Genomic DNA, 19,086 nt, shown 5'->3' with positions numbered 1-19,086 from the left:
ATGCTGCAAGTGTGTAGGTTGCAGAGGTGTAAGGTGCAAAAGTGTAAATGTAAAAATCAGCAAATGTGGGGAAAAAGCTGCTTCATTAAGTCCACATTTAACATCTGCAAGAAGGCAGAACTCATGTTTTGACTCTGAAGGCCTGAAGATTTGACTCAAAGACACAATTTCACTTTTATCCTTACTGAACTTGTTCAATCACAGCCTTGATAAAATTATTACACACTCTTTTGTAACGTTTGCTTTTCAGATCAAGTTCTTCAAATCAAAGTTGCATTTACTTTTCAATTTTCATAGAAACAATTTTACACAGAAACACTCATTAAAATCTACATACCATTTTAAATGATTCTTCTTGAGTCTTTAGTAAAGTTAGAGTAGAAACACATTGCCCCCTATTGGTCTGATTGTTTGATTTATTTATTTATTCATTTATTTATTTATTTTTAAGGTGCCCCCTCTTCAAGGAAAGTTACAGTACATACGTGTGCTAAATGACCTTCCACCATTTGGAGGCTTTTTATTTCATACAGTTGGACTGGTAAGAATATATTGGGCTTACTAAAAATTGCATCTTTATCACTTTTTCCATTTACAATTCTCCTCTTATCTCTCTCCAAGGATGAAAAACATACTGCCACTACACTGTTGGTAGGGCCAAGACATGGCATCAGTCACGTAATTGATCTGAAAAATAACCTCACAACAGTCTTGGCTGAATTCAGCCGTGTAGCAAAGGTGCAGCTGTTCCGGGAACACCAAGGAGTAGCCCGTGTAGAAGTGGCTATGCTTGAAGCTAAGGTATGGCAATAAACTCATCAACTTTTTTTTTTAATTAGAGAATTTATAATAGTTAGACATGTGAGTTATTTGTTGCTTAATTGTTCAGCCCCTGGTCTTACTGATGGAATGGCCAGATGCATCAAACTTTGCCTGTCTGATTTCTGGGTATTACAAGCTCTTTGTGGATCCCAAAAGGACCATCTACTACAAGACACCTGGTCAATCTCACATGATCAAGGCAGGTATGGTAGTACTCACATCCTTGTTATTATTTTTTGGTTTGTTTGTATGTTGGTTGCCATTGTTTTTAAATAAGGGCAGAAAACTCAAGCCTTTATATTGATATGTAGCCATGGAGGAGCAGAATTTTCATTTCAATTATTGTATTAAATTTTTATATTAAAGTTGCTGTAAGCATTTTTTAAGGGCTTTTGGTCTAAACTGTCTTTGATACACACCAGATCAGTCTCTTGTTGGTCACCTAGTCCTGACTCTAGAGTGTTACACAGCATTAAAATAAGGTGTCATGGCAATTTCTTTTGTTGTAATAGAATCAGTAGTCTTATTTTTTTTAATTTATAGATTTGTGTTGGCTTGTGTTCTTTTTTATTTATGCTATTAATATGAAATGACTGTGTTTCACACAATTTTCAGTAGTGTGTGTAATTATAGCTTATTATATTTTTCCAAACTAACAGAATTATAATCTCTTATTTAAATGTGCCTACAAATGATTTGCAAATATGATTGTTCATGTCCAGCTTTATAAATGAGGTTTAATGCGTCTATTAACTGCAATACTGTCTATTAAGTGGCAGAGATCCTATTCTGGTTCCACCATTGCTGACAGCAGCTTGAACTACAAAATACAAATATATATAATAATACTATGATAATAATAGATGAATGAGTTGAGAAAATAATGGAACTGATCTCTGAGACAAACAACAATGAACCTTAGTGCCACAATGTAGTGTTGGTGAGATGTAAGAACTCTGAAGGGCTTGAAAACTTGTGCAACTTGCTGTGCTTTGAGTTAACAGGTGGTTATGAACTCCAAAAATTTCAGAAACATTTAGTGTGCAAAAGTAGTTGTATAAAATAAACAACGATTACAAAGGTTCTAGAAACTTCCAGAAAAAAAATCTAAATGTATTATTTTACTAACAACCAGAAGCTGTTTTGTAAGATTACATAAAAGAAAGAAAACTTGCTGAAAGCATAGACTGCTGCACCTTAATGTCACTGATCCGCACTGGAACTCCAATTATATATTCAGTCTTTAATCAAATCTTTTTTTTGGTGAAGAACACTGTAAGCATATTTGGTGAGAAAGAGGATATAAGAAAAAAGTAAACATATGTTGGACCATACCTGTCTAAGCCATCGTGCAAAAAAGAAAGTACTCTCTCAAAGCAGGTTTCATCAAATATTCATAGTGTAATCATTTTGAAAACTATCGTTTTGCACCTCCAAAAATGTTGTCTTTGCTTAAATCATATCATAAAATAGGGCAAAAGCTAAAAATATCACTTATTGAATGTCGCATTTGCTTGATTTTATAAAGGACAACAAAGATGTGTAGTTGGCTGTAGATGTTACTGTGGACATAATGTGGCATTAGCTCATAAACTTTCCCTCTGTCTAACACATATGTATTCATGTATATATGCTACAAAACTAGCAACAACAACCAAAAAATTAGCTGGGACTACTTACAGCAACTTTAATAACAGGAAAAATATGCTGCTCAGTATGTTATCATACAATATTCCCTGAAGTGACATTTACTGTATGTTTAAAATTGACTGGGACTTCCATTAGTCATAAGAATCACTCATTTCTTCTTGCTGTTCTCGATCCTTCCATCTTCATTTCAAATTAATCCATGGATGTCTGATCCATTTTCTGTAAACTGAAACTACATCCTGGATTTATCCATTTCTCTGACCTAAGAACATACATCCATAATGTTCAGCCATACACTGGATGCTATCACCACCTACTCTGGTCTGTAGAGGATGACACCATCACATGACATTCCAAAAGACTTTTCTTCAGGTTCCATATCTGTGGTCTCCCTCGGCCTCTGCTTTTCCCATCTGGACTCATGCCCATCTACCATGTAACCCTTGCCTTTTCAACTCTTCTGATGGTTCTGTCCTTCAGATTACAGAAGCCCCCATCCTCATTCCCGCTCTGTGTCAAGTAGCAGTCGACGTGAAGAGAGGGATGGTTTGTCCAGAGAGACGTCACAGAAAATATCAGCACCACCACCATCACAACATCTTGGCCTCTGTCACATACATTTGAAAGAGCAGCAGCAGTTACAGGAGCTCCAAATGCAAGCAGAGGAGCAGCTGGATATTAATGAGAATTTTATATCCAAGTCACAGAACCGCTCACGTGCCAAGTCCGATCCTACCCTCAAAAGTACTGAATCAGTGGCTGATCCAGCGAGCCCAACACAGGACAGCTCAGGCTTCAGAGGCAGGGCTAAAACAATGGAAAACTCAAAGCGTACAGGGAAATTCTTCTGTGATTCTTGCAAGGCAAAGCTTAAGGCAGGGGGCATTATGACAGAAAAAGGCACATCTGGTAAACAAGCCTTGCAATGTGCCTCATGTGAAGGTGGAGCTGTTGATCTCACGGCTCTTCCTCCTCCTGGAAGTGAGGAGGATGAAGAGACTGAGGATAGAGGAGAGAAGTTGCAACCTCCTCCTCCTGCAATAGCAGCACCACCTCCAGGGTTTCGAGATAATAGCTCTGATGAAGATGATGCTAAAAAGAATCGTAAGGCTGCTCCCACCACTGGTGCTACCACAGCGTCAGCACCTCTGGCAGATACCCAAGAGAAAGTACCGGTCACATTAATTGATAATGTTGCCCCGAGGACAGTGCGAGACCATGCTCAGGAGCTAGATGACGCTTTAGTGTCCACTCTGCAGGCACTGGAAGCACTAGCTGCATCAGAGGACTACCCTCATCAGCAGCAGCAGACTCAACAGACAGCAGGTGGACATACCGAGTATTTCTAAGTGCAAGATGTACACAAACTACTGGTTGCATACATGTGTTTTTTGTATTCATGTATATATTAAAATCCAAAGTTTGTAAGTACAAGGTAAAAGAATTCAAAAAGGAATTCCACAGTATATATGTATATAATTGTTGTAAAATAAAACAACAATGTTTGGTTATATACAATTATTAACAATTAAATGTAATTATAATTCATGGGAGTTCTTTCTTTAACAGTGTAGTCTGAGAAAATATGTTCATTTAGCTATCTAAGGATTAGTTATACCCTCACATTATTATCACAATGTATGTCAAACATGAGTCTGATTGTGTCCTGTTTCTCTTCTCCCACAGGGTTGATTGTTCTGGCAGCCATTACTCCAGAGTCTTCACTTGACTCTGGACATGAGACCAACTCATCAGAGCTAACTGATGTGTCAGAAATGGTTTCTGCCATGAAGCACCATCAAAATCAGGCATACCTTTTGGCTCATCACATTAATAAGGAGCGCATATTTAGTCGACGTGACTTCCCTTTGACAATACCAGGCTGCACAACACAAGCAATTGGAGGAGGGGCTTTTTCTATGAGTCAAATTCGTGGTGGTTGTCCACCCAGGTCTGTGATCCTCAGTAAAACTGTGCCCTTGAAGGTCAGTCCTAGTCAAGGGACTACACCCTCTAGAGCTCATGTGGAGAAAGCTAAGACTGAAGATTTGCTAAAGAATAAACAAGATTCAGAGAAAACTAAAGAGTGCTCTGTAGAACATGTGCCTCTGGCAGGAGAGGACCTAAAGTCTCTTGAACAGGACGACACTTCCGATGTCAAGAAAGAGGAGAGATTAACATTTTCTAAAGAAGGTAAACTAAGCTCTAATATCTCTGAAAATATCAAGGAGAAAACTCCTAGCCACACAACACCAGAAACTACCAATAAAGCCTTACCTATTGCTTTGCCTGTAGACAAAAATACTTCTGCCAAGATTTCACAAACAACGATATGCCAAGATGTTGAGATTGCCTCAAGTGAGACAGATAAGCCTTCAAGTTCAAAGAGTCTACTGCCAGTTGATGATTTGTTCTGCACATGTCCAGTCCGATCAGAACCAGGGCAGCAACTGCGACTGAAAGATGCACCGGCCCAAAAGGTAGTGCTGCACTCATCCTCTCCCACTGATGATGAGCGACTCGGTGCCAAAGGACCTCCATTATCTAGCAACAAAGACAGCACAGCTAGGACCACTGAACTAAACTTAGCTAAGCCTAAAGCCCTGCCCCCAGTAAAGTACTCCCCAGTGGTGCCTGTGAAAATGGAAGGGAAAGATGTACCTGAGGTCACTACAGACAACTCCAAATGTACAGGCCTTGCTGAACCACAGAAAAACACTAAAGGTGTGCAAGTCTTAGTAAACACCACACACGTTTTACACTGTGGAGAAAAAGGGGCAACTATTCCAGGAGCAGAATATAAGAAGCAAGCAAACAGCAAAGGCAAATCCCAGCGTAGTGCTCCTTTTCTAAGTATTAGAAATCTAATTTCAGCCACATTTCCTGCCCGCCTACGCCGGGAGACAGATGAACGACGTGCACAGCTCCAGAAAGTGAGGCAGTATGAATTAGAGTTCCTTGAGGAGCTTCTAAAGCCTAAGGCATCACAGGGAGAATTCTTGTCCCAAGGGTCATCTCCCATCCCATCAGGTACTCCATGTTCATGCCAGCTGCGCACAAGCCCAGTGCAGAAAGTCCCTGGCATCTCACGAGAGCAGAGACGTAGCTGTGACTGCAAGAGGATGTGTAGGGCAATGCGCCTCCCTGATACTCCAGTAGGTTCTACAGTGGAGCACAGAGGCAGGGAGAGAACCATTTCCAAAACGCCCCCTGCAAAACCCAAATCTCCACACATTCAAGGGACTGCTACACAACCTCAAACTTTGGAAATCAAAACCACACGAATCCGTTCCACAAGCCTGGAGTCAAGAGAACTCAGTGATACACACACATCCTGTTTACCCACATGCACATCCCATTCAGAATGCACTGGAGCTCCACAGTACAAAAAACTACAAAGACGATATAGCATAGGGGAAATTGAAAATGACAGCACACCCCTTTATGCTGAGGTTAAATCAACCAAAACAAAAAGCCTAGAGAAGGAAATGGAAAGGGTTAGGGCTACAGGCCTACGACTACCTACTCCAGTAGAACCTATTCATACTCAAAGTGGGGATTCTAAAAAGAAAGGAGTATTCTTTATCCAGGGTGAAGAACTTGTTCGCCAGGGTCGAGACGGAACTACTGAGGTTCTACTTGGTTTAAGCGAAGAGAATGAGGACAGGGAAAAATGTTGCTCCTTTTGTTTCTGTTATCGCAAATGTGAGGCTGCTGATGAGAGCAGCGAAAAAGATGAACTTTCATATTCCATTCCCCTACAGGTCTTGCCTGGAATGCAGCTAGATTCAAGAGCTATGCCAGTTGTCAGCAAGACTTTGCAAGTACTTGATGCTGAGGACTGCAGTGGAGAGGAAGAAGAAGAGGAGGAGGAACCACAAACGCAGGAGATTGACTTACGAGCCTGTGGCAATTTGGAAACAAGCATGGCACGAGTGCAGACACTGCAGGGAAAAACATTCTGTTTACCCGATGGTTTCCTAAATGCACAACTTGATGCTAATGAATTGCTTTCTATTTTACGTCAGTGTGCCAACAGTGCCCAAATTGAGGGTGAACCGCGATTGCCACCAGCAAAGTTGGTAGAATACAAGCAAGAACTTGCAGTCCGCTTCAAAGAGTTCAGGGCCTCATGTAGAAGAGTGGCAAGTGTTGAGAAAAGTCCCTCACGAATGTTAAGTGCCGTCACAGCCAGCTTTGAGGTGTTGTGCAGCCTAACTCAGACATTCATTCGGTTGGTACGAGGTGTTCGATCCGAAGCCCAAAGGTTACAGCTCTTACGAAAGGTAGAAGAGGTTGCAGTGAACTACACTCTTCTACTCCGGGCTGCTGAGGAGGCAATGGGACATTCATGCAGCTTACCAACAAAAAGTGCAAGTCTCCCCACCGCCACCAACATGGGTTCTCTTACTCGTTCCATTAAAACCTTGCCCAGCAAGTAACATAGTTTTTGCACAATATATCACTTAAAGTAACTGAACACTCTTGGATGAGCTACTGTTTTTCCTTTTTTTTTTTTTTTAAACAATTTTTACATCCATGTCTACCAAATTACATAAAACTCCATGACATGTTTACAGAATAGTGTCAGCACCAAGTTGCTTAACAGTACCGAAAACAAAGGACCTCTGACTACCTTGCACTTTGTGCCAAGAACGAAGAACTACAGTACCATCCTTTGCCCTCTGCTGTATGGATGATCAACAGGGCTACATACTAAAAACGTACATAGCGATTGTCATTATCAAAAGACTGAAGTTTTATTTTTATGTTTAAATACATTCAGTATTACATTACCATGTAAAAACTAAAACAAATATTGCAGAGGAATAATATATAACAAAATATATACCTGGGGCAAAAATATTGCAGAGAAATGTTAAGTAGCAGATTCTGTGAATTAGATAGTGAAAGCGATGGTTATTTGATGTGCTTGTTTGTACAATTTTGAATGTTGTGATATGAGATTTAAGTATTCCCTTGTTGCAATATCATATTTTGACCTATTTGGAAAACTAATGTATACATTTGAAACAAATGTTCATGAACACACAATGCCCACTCTGAAGGTGGTGGAACAGAACACCTGCTCAGGGCAGAAAATGTAGCAGATATCCAAATTCACTATTAAAAAACAAAATCCTTTCTGTTTTCATCATAAATCACTGAGCTTTAACTCCCACCAAAAATTAATGATGAAAATAACTACTTACTTTGGCATGCACAAAACACTGTACATTCACGGTCACGTAAAATAAACTTTTCACCACACCTAGTTTTAGACAGATCAGTGTGATCATGAAAATCTGAGATTCAACAGCAATTTATTTATTAAATCAGCTCTACGATTCATGCTTGTATTGAAAACTTATCTATACATGTATAGGTGTTATTATTGCTAAAAGTTTCTAGTTTCTTGACGTTCAATCCTCTACTCTACATCAAACTTGAAATCACTTTGAATTTCCATGTGGTCATTGTGCACTTCAGAGTATATTAAAGAAGCCCAAATAAGAGCGTTTATATATTTTAATAAAATCAACAGCCTTTTTCTGTCTGAAAACTTCTGTCTCCTGCTCTTGCAATTTATAGTCTGAATAATATAAATCATACCGCTCGTATATCACTGTTTTGGTGTTTTGCATGTTAACACTTTAAATCCTTTAGTGTGAATTTACATGAAATGGACACTATAAAGTCAACAATTTGCTGGAAGACTGTTACTGAAGAAGACTGAGTATACAATATAGTGTTATTCAATGGAAACCCAAAACCAAACACTTGAAGATTTTCATGAAAGTGTTCCCTTAGTTAACGTGTAAACATGCTGTAAAGGACATGAGATGCAGCTTAAAACCATTTTGAAAATATTCTAACACTGCTACAGATTTATCCAAATTCTTCAGTTTTTTAAAGCAAAATAGTTTATAATTTATAGCAGTAATGTATCATAGTTACATAGTACATATATTTTATCAAATATATTCTATCTATATATGTATATATATATACACACAGCATGTGACATGTTTATTTTTATAAAAACACATTACAGTGATATTCACTTATGGTTCAGAAATATTTTTGAAGTTATGGCTTGGTTGCCTCGCCAAATATGGCTTGTCCACGTGTTTAATTTTTTCTTTATGTATATGTAGCCATCTTAAGTTCTTCTGGATCTGTCAATGCGTCTGCCCTCACTGTGTTCTGTCTATGTGCAAGGTCATGTTTAAAAGCAATAAAGAATAGTCAAATTAAATTCTTTCATCTAAGTTTTGCCAGCAGTATTTGAAATATTAATTTCTTCATAGCTTCAAATATTTAACTTGTAATAGAAGTCTCTTTTCAAAACTACATATAAAGATGATTTTTTATGAGGATAAAACAGGTAAGAGAGTCAAAGAGTAATTGTTTTGTGCTCTCACTCTCGTTTATATCATTTATACGTGGTGAAGCAAATACATAAAATATATTACCAATAATACTTCATTATTGAACGTGTTAATAACCTGGACTACAGCATTCAGCAGGCTGTAGGATCAATTTAAGATAATTCTATCCATTAAATATAGCACACTGCTAAAGGATGCATTAAAATGATCTGCCTTTATGTGTCTTCTCAGACAAATTATTAGATTTGTGGGAAAGTGTTTGAGAATGCAATGGCTTAAATAAGGATTACTAATATGAAGAAAAATCGTTTATGAACGGATTATGATTGGGTCTATAGTAGGGATGTTACAATGCACATAATTTAAACGTGATACAACACAGTATACATCTCGCTGCTGCAATTTCATTATTACCAGAATTATTATTCAGTCTGTTGAATGTATTTTGGTGCACATACATATTGAATGGAGAGCCTTGTATTGCTGCCAACAACCCACTGCCTTGTTACAGTCCTAGACTATAAACAAATTTTGGCAATGCAGCAATAATGTGTATCTACGTGAAGCACTACATTCAAGTTTTTTTTTGTTTGTTTGTTTTTTGTTTTTTTTCCAAATTTAAGTTTAATTTGATAGAGCACAGTCCGATTTAAATACTAATTCCTTCCATCCAAACTTATCCCATTTATTATGGAATAATTTTTTTTTTTTTACCTTTTTTGCAAAATAAATAAATAAATAAATGTAATACATCAATTATATAATATATATATATATATATATATATATATATATATATATATATATATATATATATATATATATATATAAATAAATGGTGCTTTCATATAATAGGGTCATTAAAAAGGCATAATAAAAAGATTTAAACTGGTTATTTCAGTTAATTTAAAAAACACAGAAGACTTTTTTCGTTAAAGACATTCAGTCCTGTGCACTACTCACGTGTGCCATTTTTTGCTTTGGTTGTACATATCTTTTTCAGATTATCATGTGCTGAAGTAAACCGTTGGTTATGCAGGAAAAACAACAGGAAAAAAATCAACAATGTGCAGAACCCCTGGTTTTGGATTGAATGATGATTGACAAGATGATTATTATATTATAAGATGATTAAAGTATCTCCTGTGCAAGAAAACATATTCTTCACAAGTAGTGTGCATGTGATTCCAACCAATGTCTAATTTAAGTAAAGACTTTTAAAAGCAAGCTGCAGGATACCTTCAGTCTTTGCTAACTTTCCCCACATTTTTGTTTTTCCTTTTCAACATTTCTAGCCTTTCCAAACTAGGAACAATACTGAAATATAAAAAGTATGTATGTTCTTTTGGAGTCAATGTTATTTCTGGCAATTCTAATATAATAATAATCTGTAGTTGTGTTGTAAATAACAAAGAAATTTGAAATATTTGTGCAAGCACCTCTAATACTTGGATCAACACTGGGTCAATTAATTTTTATGGCAACCTGTATAATAACTGACTATGCAAGTCAACAGGATCCTCCAACTAATAAATAAATAAAGTAGACAAATTAGTAAAAACCAATACTCTCTCTTTACTATGACTGCCACTTGCCACTAAACTCAACTATTAAATGCACAATTGAGACTTGTTAAAAAATAATCACATTCAATTTACTGAATTCAGTGCAAGAAAAATACAATACACGTAAGGCATGACTGCAAATTGGAATTCAAAATGACAATATGTGCACATTTGCCAGTTACATGTGATTATACATATACATTACTTGCAGTGTCATTCACAAGGGAGACAACTAAAAAGGTTTATTCAAACTAAAGTGAATTCAATCCTCGAAAATTTTGGGTAAGAAAATTGACTGGTTGATGTTACAATTCGTGTAAGTGTAAGTGAGCATGTAACTATACCCATATGCGCAAATATACGTGTCTACTTATGAGTGGTACATAAGTAAAGATAAAAATAACGGAAATAATTTTACCACAAATGATCAACTGAAACCAGTGACATGATTTTGACTGGTGTATTAAAAAATGTTAGCAAATAAGCTAGGCACACTAGATAGTACTCACTAAGGGAGTACACTGCAGCCCACACCAACATGGCTACAGGGAATCCTAAGGGTCATAATGGCCGTTTCGTTTCAACCACAGCATATATTTCAAGCTATATTTACCCAATTAACATGGAGGACATTATTTACTTGCAGCTATTCGGCCAGGTAAATACAAAAATATAATGATTTGAAACCCTGGCTGACCCTAGTAATCCTGCTCCAAGAATAGGGATAGTACTTTGAGGGTATTTGAAAAGCCTTTACAAAAACCTGAAGGGGTGGGGAAGTGGGGGTAAAGAGCAATTACCCGACTGAACTGTACCATTCCATTCTGATCATCTGTTGTGTAAATTAGGTGCTAGTTTATGAGGTGGATGGGACAGAGGAGTGTTAGATCAGTGTGTCTTTGTGATGGCGCATTATGTGCTGATTCTTTTCAGAGGGGCGTCTAAAACCCTTCTTGCAGTAGTCACACCTATGTGGGTAGTCTTTAGTGTGAATGGAGATTACGTGGCGTTTGAAACCCGAGGCGTCCGCCGTATTATACTCACAGTACTGGCACTGGTAGACTTTGCGGCCACTGTGAGTCTTCACATGTTTCTTGAGTTCGTTCTGCTGCCTGAAGCCACGCTTGCAGCGTTTGCACTTAAAAGGCAGCTCTTTTGTGTGCACGGACAGAATATGTCGACTCAGAGTGAAAGGGTCTGAGATTTTAAAGTCACAGTGCCGGCACTGATGCACCTTGTTCCCCCTGTGCGTTTCTGCATGCTTTTTGAGCTCTGATGGCCGATGGAAGCCTTTTTCACACACGTCACACTTGTGTGGAAAGTCCTTGGTATGCACAGAGATGATGTGGCGCTTCAGGTCACTCGAATTGGTGCTCTTGTGCTCACAGTGTGGGCACTGGTGAGTCTTATGGCCCTGGAAGACCTCCATGTGCCTCTGCAGGTCCTTGTCATCGGCAAATGCTTGTGGGCAGTGAGCACACTTGAATGGCAGCTCAGCACCATGCTTGCTCTTTACATGAGTCTTTAAGTTGGATGGGTCAGCACAACGGAAGTCGCAGCGCTGGCAGCCGTAGGGCTTCTCACCCGTGTGTGTCCGCATGTGCTTCTTGAGCTCAGACGGGTGGCGAAAGCCCTTAGCACACTCTGCGCAAACATGTGCAAAGTTTTTGCTGTGCACAGCCAACAAGTGCCGATTGAGCAGGCCTTGCTCAGCTGTCTCATATTCGCAGTATTTGCACTTGTGCAGCTTGGGTTCCTTGTCACGTAAGATCAGCTTGTTGGGGCTGAGTGGGCTCGCCTCCCTGTAGTGCCGTGTGTACTCTGTGTACTCTGGGACTTTCTCGTTCTTGACAATGAGCTTATGGCTCTCTAGGTGGTTGTGAAAGCTGACCTTCTTATTAGTAGTGAAATCACAGTCTGTACACTGGTACTTCTTCTTAAACATGTGGTCTGGGTGGTTCTTCATGTGCCGCTTCAGGAACCCACGTGACTTGAACTTTTTGCCGCAGATGTGGCAAGGATAGACCGTCAGTGGCAGGCCGTCAGGGCCAATTATTACAGCTGCAACAGAGAGGATGATTTACTTAAGTGTGCACACTTAAATGCTGTTTCTACAGCTTGTTCACTGATACCAGCTTGTTCGATCATACCAGTCTGGCACTGCCGTGTCTCTCCCTTCTTCCTCTTCTTGATCTTCTGTTTGAGAGCGCGGCTTGTACTGATGCTGTCACTGATTTGCAGGTACGGAGTGGTTGCACCATGCTTACTCTCTAAATGAGATTCCAGATTGTTACCTACAGTAAGAAATAGGAGTTGCAACATTTCAACTGTCCATTCATTTTATTAATTATGCTATAAAGTTTGGACAAAAAACATTTAAGTGCACAATGTAAAGAACCATGTGCTAAAATGTTAATAATTTACATTCTAGTGGTTTCCAAAGAGCTATTTGAGAAGAGCAAATCAAGAATTTGAGAGTAGAGACAGCAAATAGCTGATAGAGACCATGATGGATGAGCGGCAAATAGCTTTGCACACCTGTATCTACTATCACACTGATGCCAATATAACACATACACAAGTAACACTCGAGCAAAAAAAACATTAAAGAGAAAGCAAACTACCAGAAAGAAATGAATAACTAAACAATATATACACCTTATACACTGCACAATGCTACCTTGGGATAACACAGAATGGAAAGAATATACAAAAGACACAAAACAAATGCAGGGGAACACAAATGGCAAAATTAAACAGCTCACGTTAACCAAAGATAAGTAAGAATGGTCAATGGCTATAAAGGTTAAAACTTCTGAAGCTGAAGTCTGCCAAGCTGCTGTTTATAAGAGATCAATTCTACTACATCCTGCACAAAGCTAATACAGGACACAATGTGAAACATCTCTGCCCACTAACAAAACATGCAAAGAAAAGTCAAGGTTATCAGCTTCACTTATGCTGATGGTTGGTTAATGCTAAGGAATGGTTCAGGAAAACCTGAAACTGCAGCACAGTGTTGTTACAAAAGGAAAGAAAAACAGGAACACATATTAGGACACAATGAAGCTGACTAGCACCTGGGGACCAACAAAGTAGTTCACAAGGTCTCTGGTCTACAGTACACTTTCTACATCTGCCAAACCGTTCCCTGCGAGTCTGGTACTATACTGGCACACATGCTTGCAAGTAAAGGCCAATTTATAGAATTTCCGACAAATGTTTCAATCTTAGAAGCATGAATGTTTGTACTATAGTGATACTCAATGTTAACTGGAAAATGGCAAATAGACTTTTTAATCTCCACAGAAGGAATGTCTCCAAATTTAATACTCCCCAAAATATTATTGGCTAAGTTGCAGGTTTGGGCATTAGTTTTCCTATTAAAGTAAAGGATGCTGTTGCACTAGTAGAGCATGCTAAAAGCGTGGGTATGGACTTAATGGAAGGTTGTGGTGTGCCACAATTTTGTCTTCTTCCATCTGTGTTGCTGAGACTTTCATCTCTTCAACTATTTGCTAAATTATTGAAGATGATTTAATTCTAAACACATGGATATAAAGTTGACTACTCACCAATGGAAAAGACAATATGTAGTCATGATAGTAAAGACAGATGTAGTGTTTTTAACTCGCTGATTCAAAAAAATTAGCAGGTAACAGGAAATCCTTTGCACAGACAAAGAGAGGGCTACAGGACACTAAAAAATATTGGTAACCACTGGAATTGCCTACGTAAGAAAGGATTTAAATAAATGAGCAAAGCAAAAAATTTACAATATACAGACTATTTCAGATGACATGGATAATCTGTGAGACAAGGAGTGAGAAAAATATTTGCTTGGCCATTTAGTTTCCTTGTCAGTTATCAGTGTTCTTTGAGAAACATTAGCTAACATTGGCAAGTAAGTTATTATACATCATAGGTGTCAGTTAGCACAGCACTGGCAAGTTTAAAAGTGAAAAACTGTCCAGATTATACTATAAAATTAATTGTTGTGTTAATTGTTGTGTTTGCAATTCCCTTCCCCCATTGTTTCTCTGCATTAGAGGACTGTGGATTTTCTTTCTTTAACCTTGCATTATTGTAAACTGATAGGTATGGGACAATTGCATAAAAAAATCAAACATAAAAGGTTTAACATTTGAATTAAGAAATGACAAACCATAGGCAGCAGCCCATGCAACAGGAACAAATGTCTTATTAGAAGGTGACTCTTCCAATCGAGCTTCTTGTATGGCAGGAGCCTCATCTTCCCCAACAATCACCTCCATGTATACTTGGTCAGTCATCTCAGAAACATCTATTTACAAAACAAATGGCATGATTAATGGAACAAACCTTTGGCCTTACATTTAGATTTAGTCATTTGGTGGATGCCCTTATCCAAAGCGACCTACTTGTTCTCATTTATACAACTAAGCAGTTTAGGGATAAGAGCCTTGCTCAAGGGCCCAACAGTGGCATTTTGGCAATTCAGGAATTTAAACTCAAGACTTTCTGATCAGAAGCCCTTTTTCTATATCTGTGTGGTTGGCCCGGTAAGGTTTGCCTGCATTTTATTTAAGCAATTGTGACCTAACAATGGTGCTACTGTACTAGAATTGGCACGTACTGTATGTCAGTTGCAGCTTTTAAAATCAATATTAATAGACTCACTAGCCACTTTATTATGAAAATCAGACTAATAATGCAACCCCTCTCTTTACTCTCAGAACAGCCTTAATACTTCATGATATGGATTCCAGAAGTTGCAAACATTCCTTTAAGATTCTGATCCATGTTAACATTATTGCATCATATTACTGCTGTACATTCATCCTGTGAAATCCCTGATCTACCACATTCCATCTGGCAGGTGGAGACAAGTGTAGTACATTAATCTCACTGTCTATCAGACCGCAAATAGACATTAAAAGATGAGCAAACTGCAGCCATAAAATTGATGTGCATGGTTAGCAATATAACTCAGATGGGCTGTGGCATTAATACAATGCTTGATTGGAAATGAGGGGCCCATTGATTCATGTGGTGCCAAGAAAACAATCCCTTACCATAACACCATCACCAGCAGCCTGAACTCTTGACACAAGGCAGGATGAGACGTCACCATTTTCCAAGATGCTCTCAACTCAACTTATCAATTCTCAACTGTCCAGTTTTCTGTCCAGAGCATGTGCACAGTGTTCACTACAGTTATAAAGAGTGGTTATTTGAGTTACCTTAACCTTTCTCTAAGGTCAAACCAGCCTGGATATTCTCCTGCATGCTTTTTGTTTATTTACAATTCCATGTAATCTCTAAAAACTCTACAGAGTGTTTTATAAATCCTAACAGATCAGTGGAAACACTCAAACTTCATATCTGACAGAGCACCCAACCAACAACAATGCTAGACAATAAATTCTCTAAGATCATCTCACACACACAGACACACACAGACACCCACCCCGATTCTCATGTTTCATGTGAAAACTGCTTGGATAAGTCTGTGAATGCAGGTTTGCAGAGTTCCTAATAAAGTGACCAGTGAGCATAGATTTATGAAATTGACTATGAATTTGCCATTCTTAACTATAAATTTCAACACTGAATTGTGCTTTAAGAACAAGGGTTACTCACTCATATCTTCCTGTCCTTGGCTGGTATCCTTCACTGCCATATAAACCATTTTCTCCCTGGGCAGCCTTCCTGTGCTTGCTGTTGCCGGCTCTAACACCGCATGCCCGTTGGGGAAATCGCTCTCTGCAACAACCTCCGTTCCACCTACACCATGACCAGAAAAAAATTTAGAATTTTTTCCCAAAACCTCACAGCCATTTCTTGATTTATTTTAAAGCATTTAAACTTAATCTAAGTGTATGTGTGTGTTGAGTATAAATGAGTGAGTGAGAGAGTGAGAGAGAGAGAGAGAGAGAGAGAGGTACAACTATTCAACATACAAATTGTCATGTCTAGTTCAGATTTGTCACAAATTGTCACCTATTTCAACATCTTCATCCCCTTCGGCCTTAAAAATGTACACTTTGATAACCTCAGAGCCAAACTCATCCTCCTTAGATTCATCATCCTGGCCCATTTCCGTGCTGATTTTTATTGGAGTGTCAACGATATCCAACTTCTCCCCCACATCATCCACTGCAATGTAAAGACAAAACAATAAAAATAGGTGACTGCACATTCCAAGGCATATGTTAAACAACTACCTTTGTATTAATTAGAGAATGCCATAAAACAGTACAGGTATAACATTTCACTTATTAAATAACTACTGACTAACATGAGATCATGAGGTAGTCTTCCGAGGTGCTCTTGCCATCTTCGTCGTCATCAGTCTTAAGGGTCACACAGGGTGGTGTGGAATCATGTGCCTGAACTATGGCCTCTGTGTCCGCGACCATCACCTCCTCAGACACCAGATCAGTGTCCAGTGGATTCTCCTCATGCGTAGACATTAGATCAGTCACAAACACCTGTTCAGGCACTGTTTCTTCGATAAGTTCAGCAGCCAGGACATGATGGTCATTATCCAGAGACTCCTCGATGGCCACCTCTGCTCCCAGAATGGATTCAGACATGATAACATCTTGCCCAATACCAGGGCCTTCCACCACTTCAGCCTCCAGGCCATGCTCCAGCAGGATGCCCTCATCGGTATTCACATCTGATATCAGCACAGCTTCGGGTACCGATACCACAATGTGTTCACCGTCTATGTGGGCAATGCCCCCCATGCCTAAGAATGCAGAGTCGAAACAATGGCACATTTGCATTATACACAGACAGGCTGATATGCTGATAGGCCAAATGACATAGAGAAGAGCAGAATGGCCTTGTACATGCCTCAATTTTATTTTTATAGCACTTTCAAAAATGGACATGGTCATAAACCAGCTATACATGGATATAGACATCCAGGATATAACATTAATTTAAATGTATTCCTATATCCCATCTTTAGACAGAAATTATTAGACACTATTAGACAGATTGCAGACAATTTATACACGCCCTTACCAAAGTCTTGCATTATCATTGTGTGGGGCATTTTCAAATCCTGGGAGTGAAGCTCTAAGACCCCTCCTCCTTGATCCATTTTCTTTTTTTTCACAATGCTAAAATGAACCAGAAATAGAAATAGTCATGACTGGCTGTAATCGGGATGGGAAATTTAGATATTGTAATTGTTAACCACCTCCTAAAAACAAATGTAAACAAACCTTCACATTTGCTGACTGTATATTTACTACACATAAACGTGTCAAACATTAAGCAACACTGCGTGCGTGTCTGTCATCTGGGAGGAAAACACCTGAAAATAAATAACGTGTCGTTAATAACACGCCAGTGACAACAAGAAGAGCTCTAAATGTTGTTGTGCACACTGAATGATTATGGCACTGCAAAACACTAACACTTTAGTTCAGTGTGGAAAGCTTTTCGTGTATAATGTCACATGAAATACATTTTGCAGGGTGACACAGACCAGACAGCCCCAGAGATGTGTTAACGTTGTGGAGGGAATTTCCAAAATGACGTAATGACACCGCCTATAATAAACACAGGAAGTGTGTCTGCGCCCCAAAACAAGCGCATAAGCGTTAGCGTAGCACTTAAAAGCCACGATCACGTCTGTCTTCATTTAATATTTAGTGTCGTTGTATGTCTAAAAGATTTCATGTTTATTTTTCTCCCCCACAACACCCCACTCCCCTCCTCTCCCATCCCCTCCCTCTCTCCCTCCCCGTGTCTCTACCCATAGCCCTTTGCAGCAGCTGAAATCATGGCCATTGACGCTTTCCCGCTATTACGTGCGCTGATTCGCCGTTACGTCAACGCTTGGAATCTTTAACGTCGTTTTTTCGCGACTATATTAATAGCCATCAGAAACGCAAACGCCAGTGTAGGGCTTCTATATCAGCTCAGTGAAACCGAATACATCTCGTTTACTACTGGTGTATGTTAGCGATTCCTCTGTGTAGCGCTAGTTATACATTTGCCGCAGGCGCGTCCGCCATCTTGGTTAATGCTAGTTAGCATTAACGACATGATCAAGCAGGGAGGGTGAAACGAAACACTCGCACAACCGCGTTAGGACGTGCATTTAGTTTATGAACCGGTCCTCTGGGTATTCGTTTGAGTCGCGGAAATTGTTTACTCGACGAATATCTTACTCAAGTCCTCGAGCCGTTAGCGCCATTAGCTAAGTGGCTAAGCGGAGGCCCTTCGACGAGCTTTTGTTTGTTGTGCTGTCCAACGAGGCCCAAACAGGCCGCGGCTCATATTTTGATAACATCCGGACTGAATAGAGACCCTTTTACCTGGTCCGTTGATTCGTCTTCGGCGCGCCAACGCCCTTCTTATTGTACCGAATAGAACATAATCCGATTTTGGCTTTATTTTCCAGCCGTAGTGCATCTGCGGCCTGTACATCCAGAATCCCCGAGCAAGCTTTCGCAGGCCCGGGCCAATCAGGCTGCGCGCAGGCAACAGGGGCGGGAGGGGGCAGACAATACGCGCGAGGCCTCGCTCACCGCCGAGTCCGGGCCATTTACGTCACCCATAGAGAAACATAGCCGAAGCTATTATGTTATTAACTCGATTAAAGCTTCTGCAAGATATGAAATAATACAGTAACGCACTAAACAATGAACCAT

The 19,086-nt window shown here is 39.3% G+C and overlaps 2 protein-coding genes across 5 annotated transcripts in view; one reads left to right on the top strand and one right to left on the bottom strand.

Moving 5' to 3' along the window:
* frmpd3 (FERM and PDZ domain containing 3) overlaps window positions 1-8,502 on the top strand; it is a 21,703-nt gene extending 13,201 nt beyond the window's left edge. Inside the window, exons 11-15 of the mRNA XM_060884819.1 lie at window positions 452-541; window positions 622-801; window positions 890-1,025; window positions 2,953-3,798; window positions 4,159-8,502. Coding sequence (XP_060740802.1) covers window positions 452-541; window positions 622-801; window positions 890-1,025; window positions 2,953-3,798; window positions 4,159-6,914 — 4,008 coding nt within the window. The 3' untranslated portion in view covers window positions 6,915-8,502. The remainder of the gene's footprint in view (window positions 1-451; window positions 542-621; window positions 802-889; window positions 1,026-2,952; window positions 3,799-4,158) is intronic.
* The window catches only part of znf711 (zinc finger protein 711), a 19,665-nt gene extending 609 nt beyond the window's left edge, over window positions 1-19,056 (bottom strand). For 2 of the 4 annotated variants that reach the window (XM_060884813.1, XM_060884814.1), the window contains exons 1-9: window positions 18,751-19,056; window positions 17,650-17,741; window positions 17,447-17,544; window positions 16,710-17,165; window positions 16,412-16,567; window positions 16,052-16,195; window positions 14,595-14,732; window positions 12,580-12,723; window positions 11,474-12,490 (exon numbers count right to left, since the gene is read on the bottom strand). In XM_060884813.1, coding sequence (XP_060740796.1) covers window positions 11,474-12,490; window positions 12,580-12,723; window positions 14,595-14,732; window positions 16,052-16,195; window positions 16,412-16,567; window positions 16,710-17,165; window positions 17,447-17,525 — 2,134 coding nt within the window. In that variant the 5' untranslated portion in view covers window positions 17,526-17,544; window positions 17,650-17,741; window positions 18,751-19,056. Of the gene's footprint in view, window positions 1-10,422; window positions 12,491-12,579; window positions 12,724-14,594; window positions 14,733-16,051; window positions 16,196-16,411; window positions 16,568-16,709; window positions 17,166-17,446; window positions 17,545-17,649; window positions 17,742-18,750 lie in introns of those variants that run through there. The other 2 variants (XM_060884811.1, XM_060884812.1) reach the window with 2 other exon arrangements.
* Window positions 19,057-19,086: the final 30 nt, after the last annotated feature.

Source organism: Tachysurus vachellii, chromosome 13 (assembly GCF_030014155.1).
Source record: "Tachysurus vachellii isolate PV-2020 chromosome 13, HZAU_Pvac_v1, whole genome shotgun sequence".
Classification (NCBI taxonomy): domain Eukaryota; kingdom Metazoa; phylum Chordata; class Actinopteri; order Siluriformes; family Bagridae; genus Tachysurus; species Tachysurus vachellii.
The sequence above is the reverse complement of the archived record's forward strand: the minus strand, read 5'-3'. Positions and strand labels throughout refer to the sequence as shown.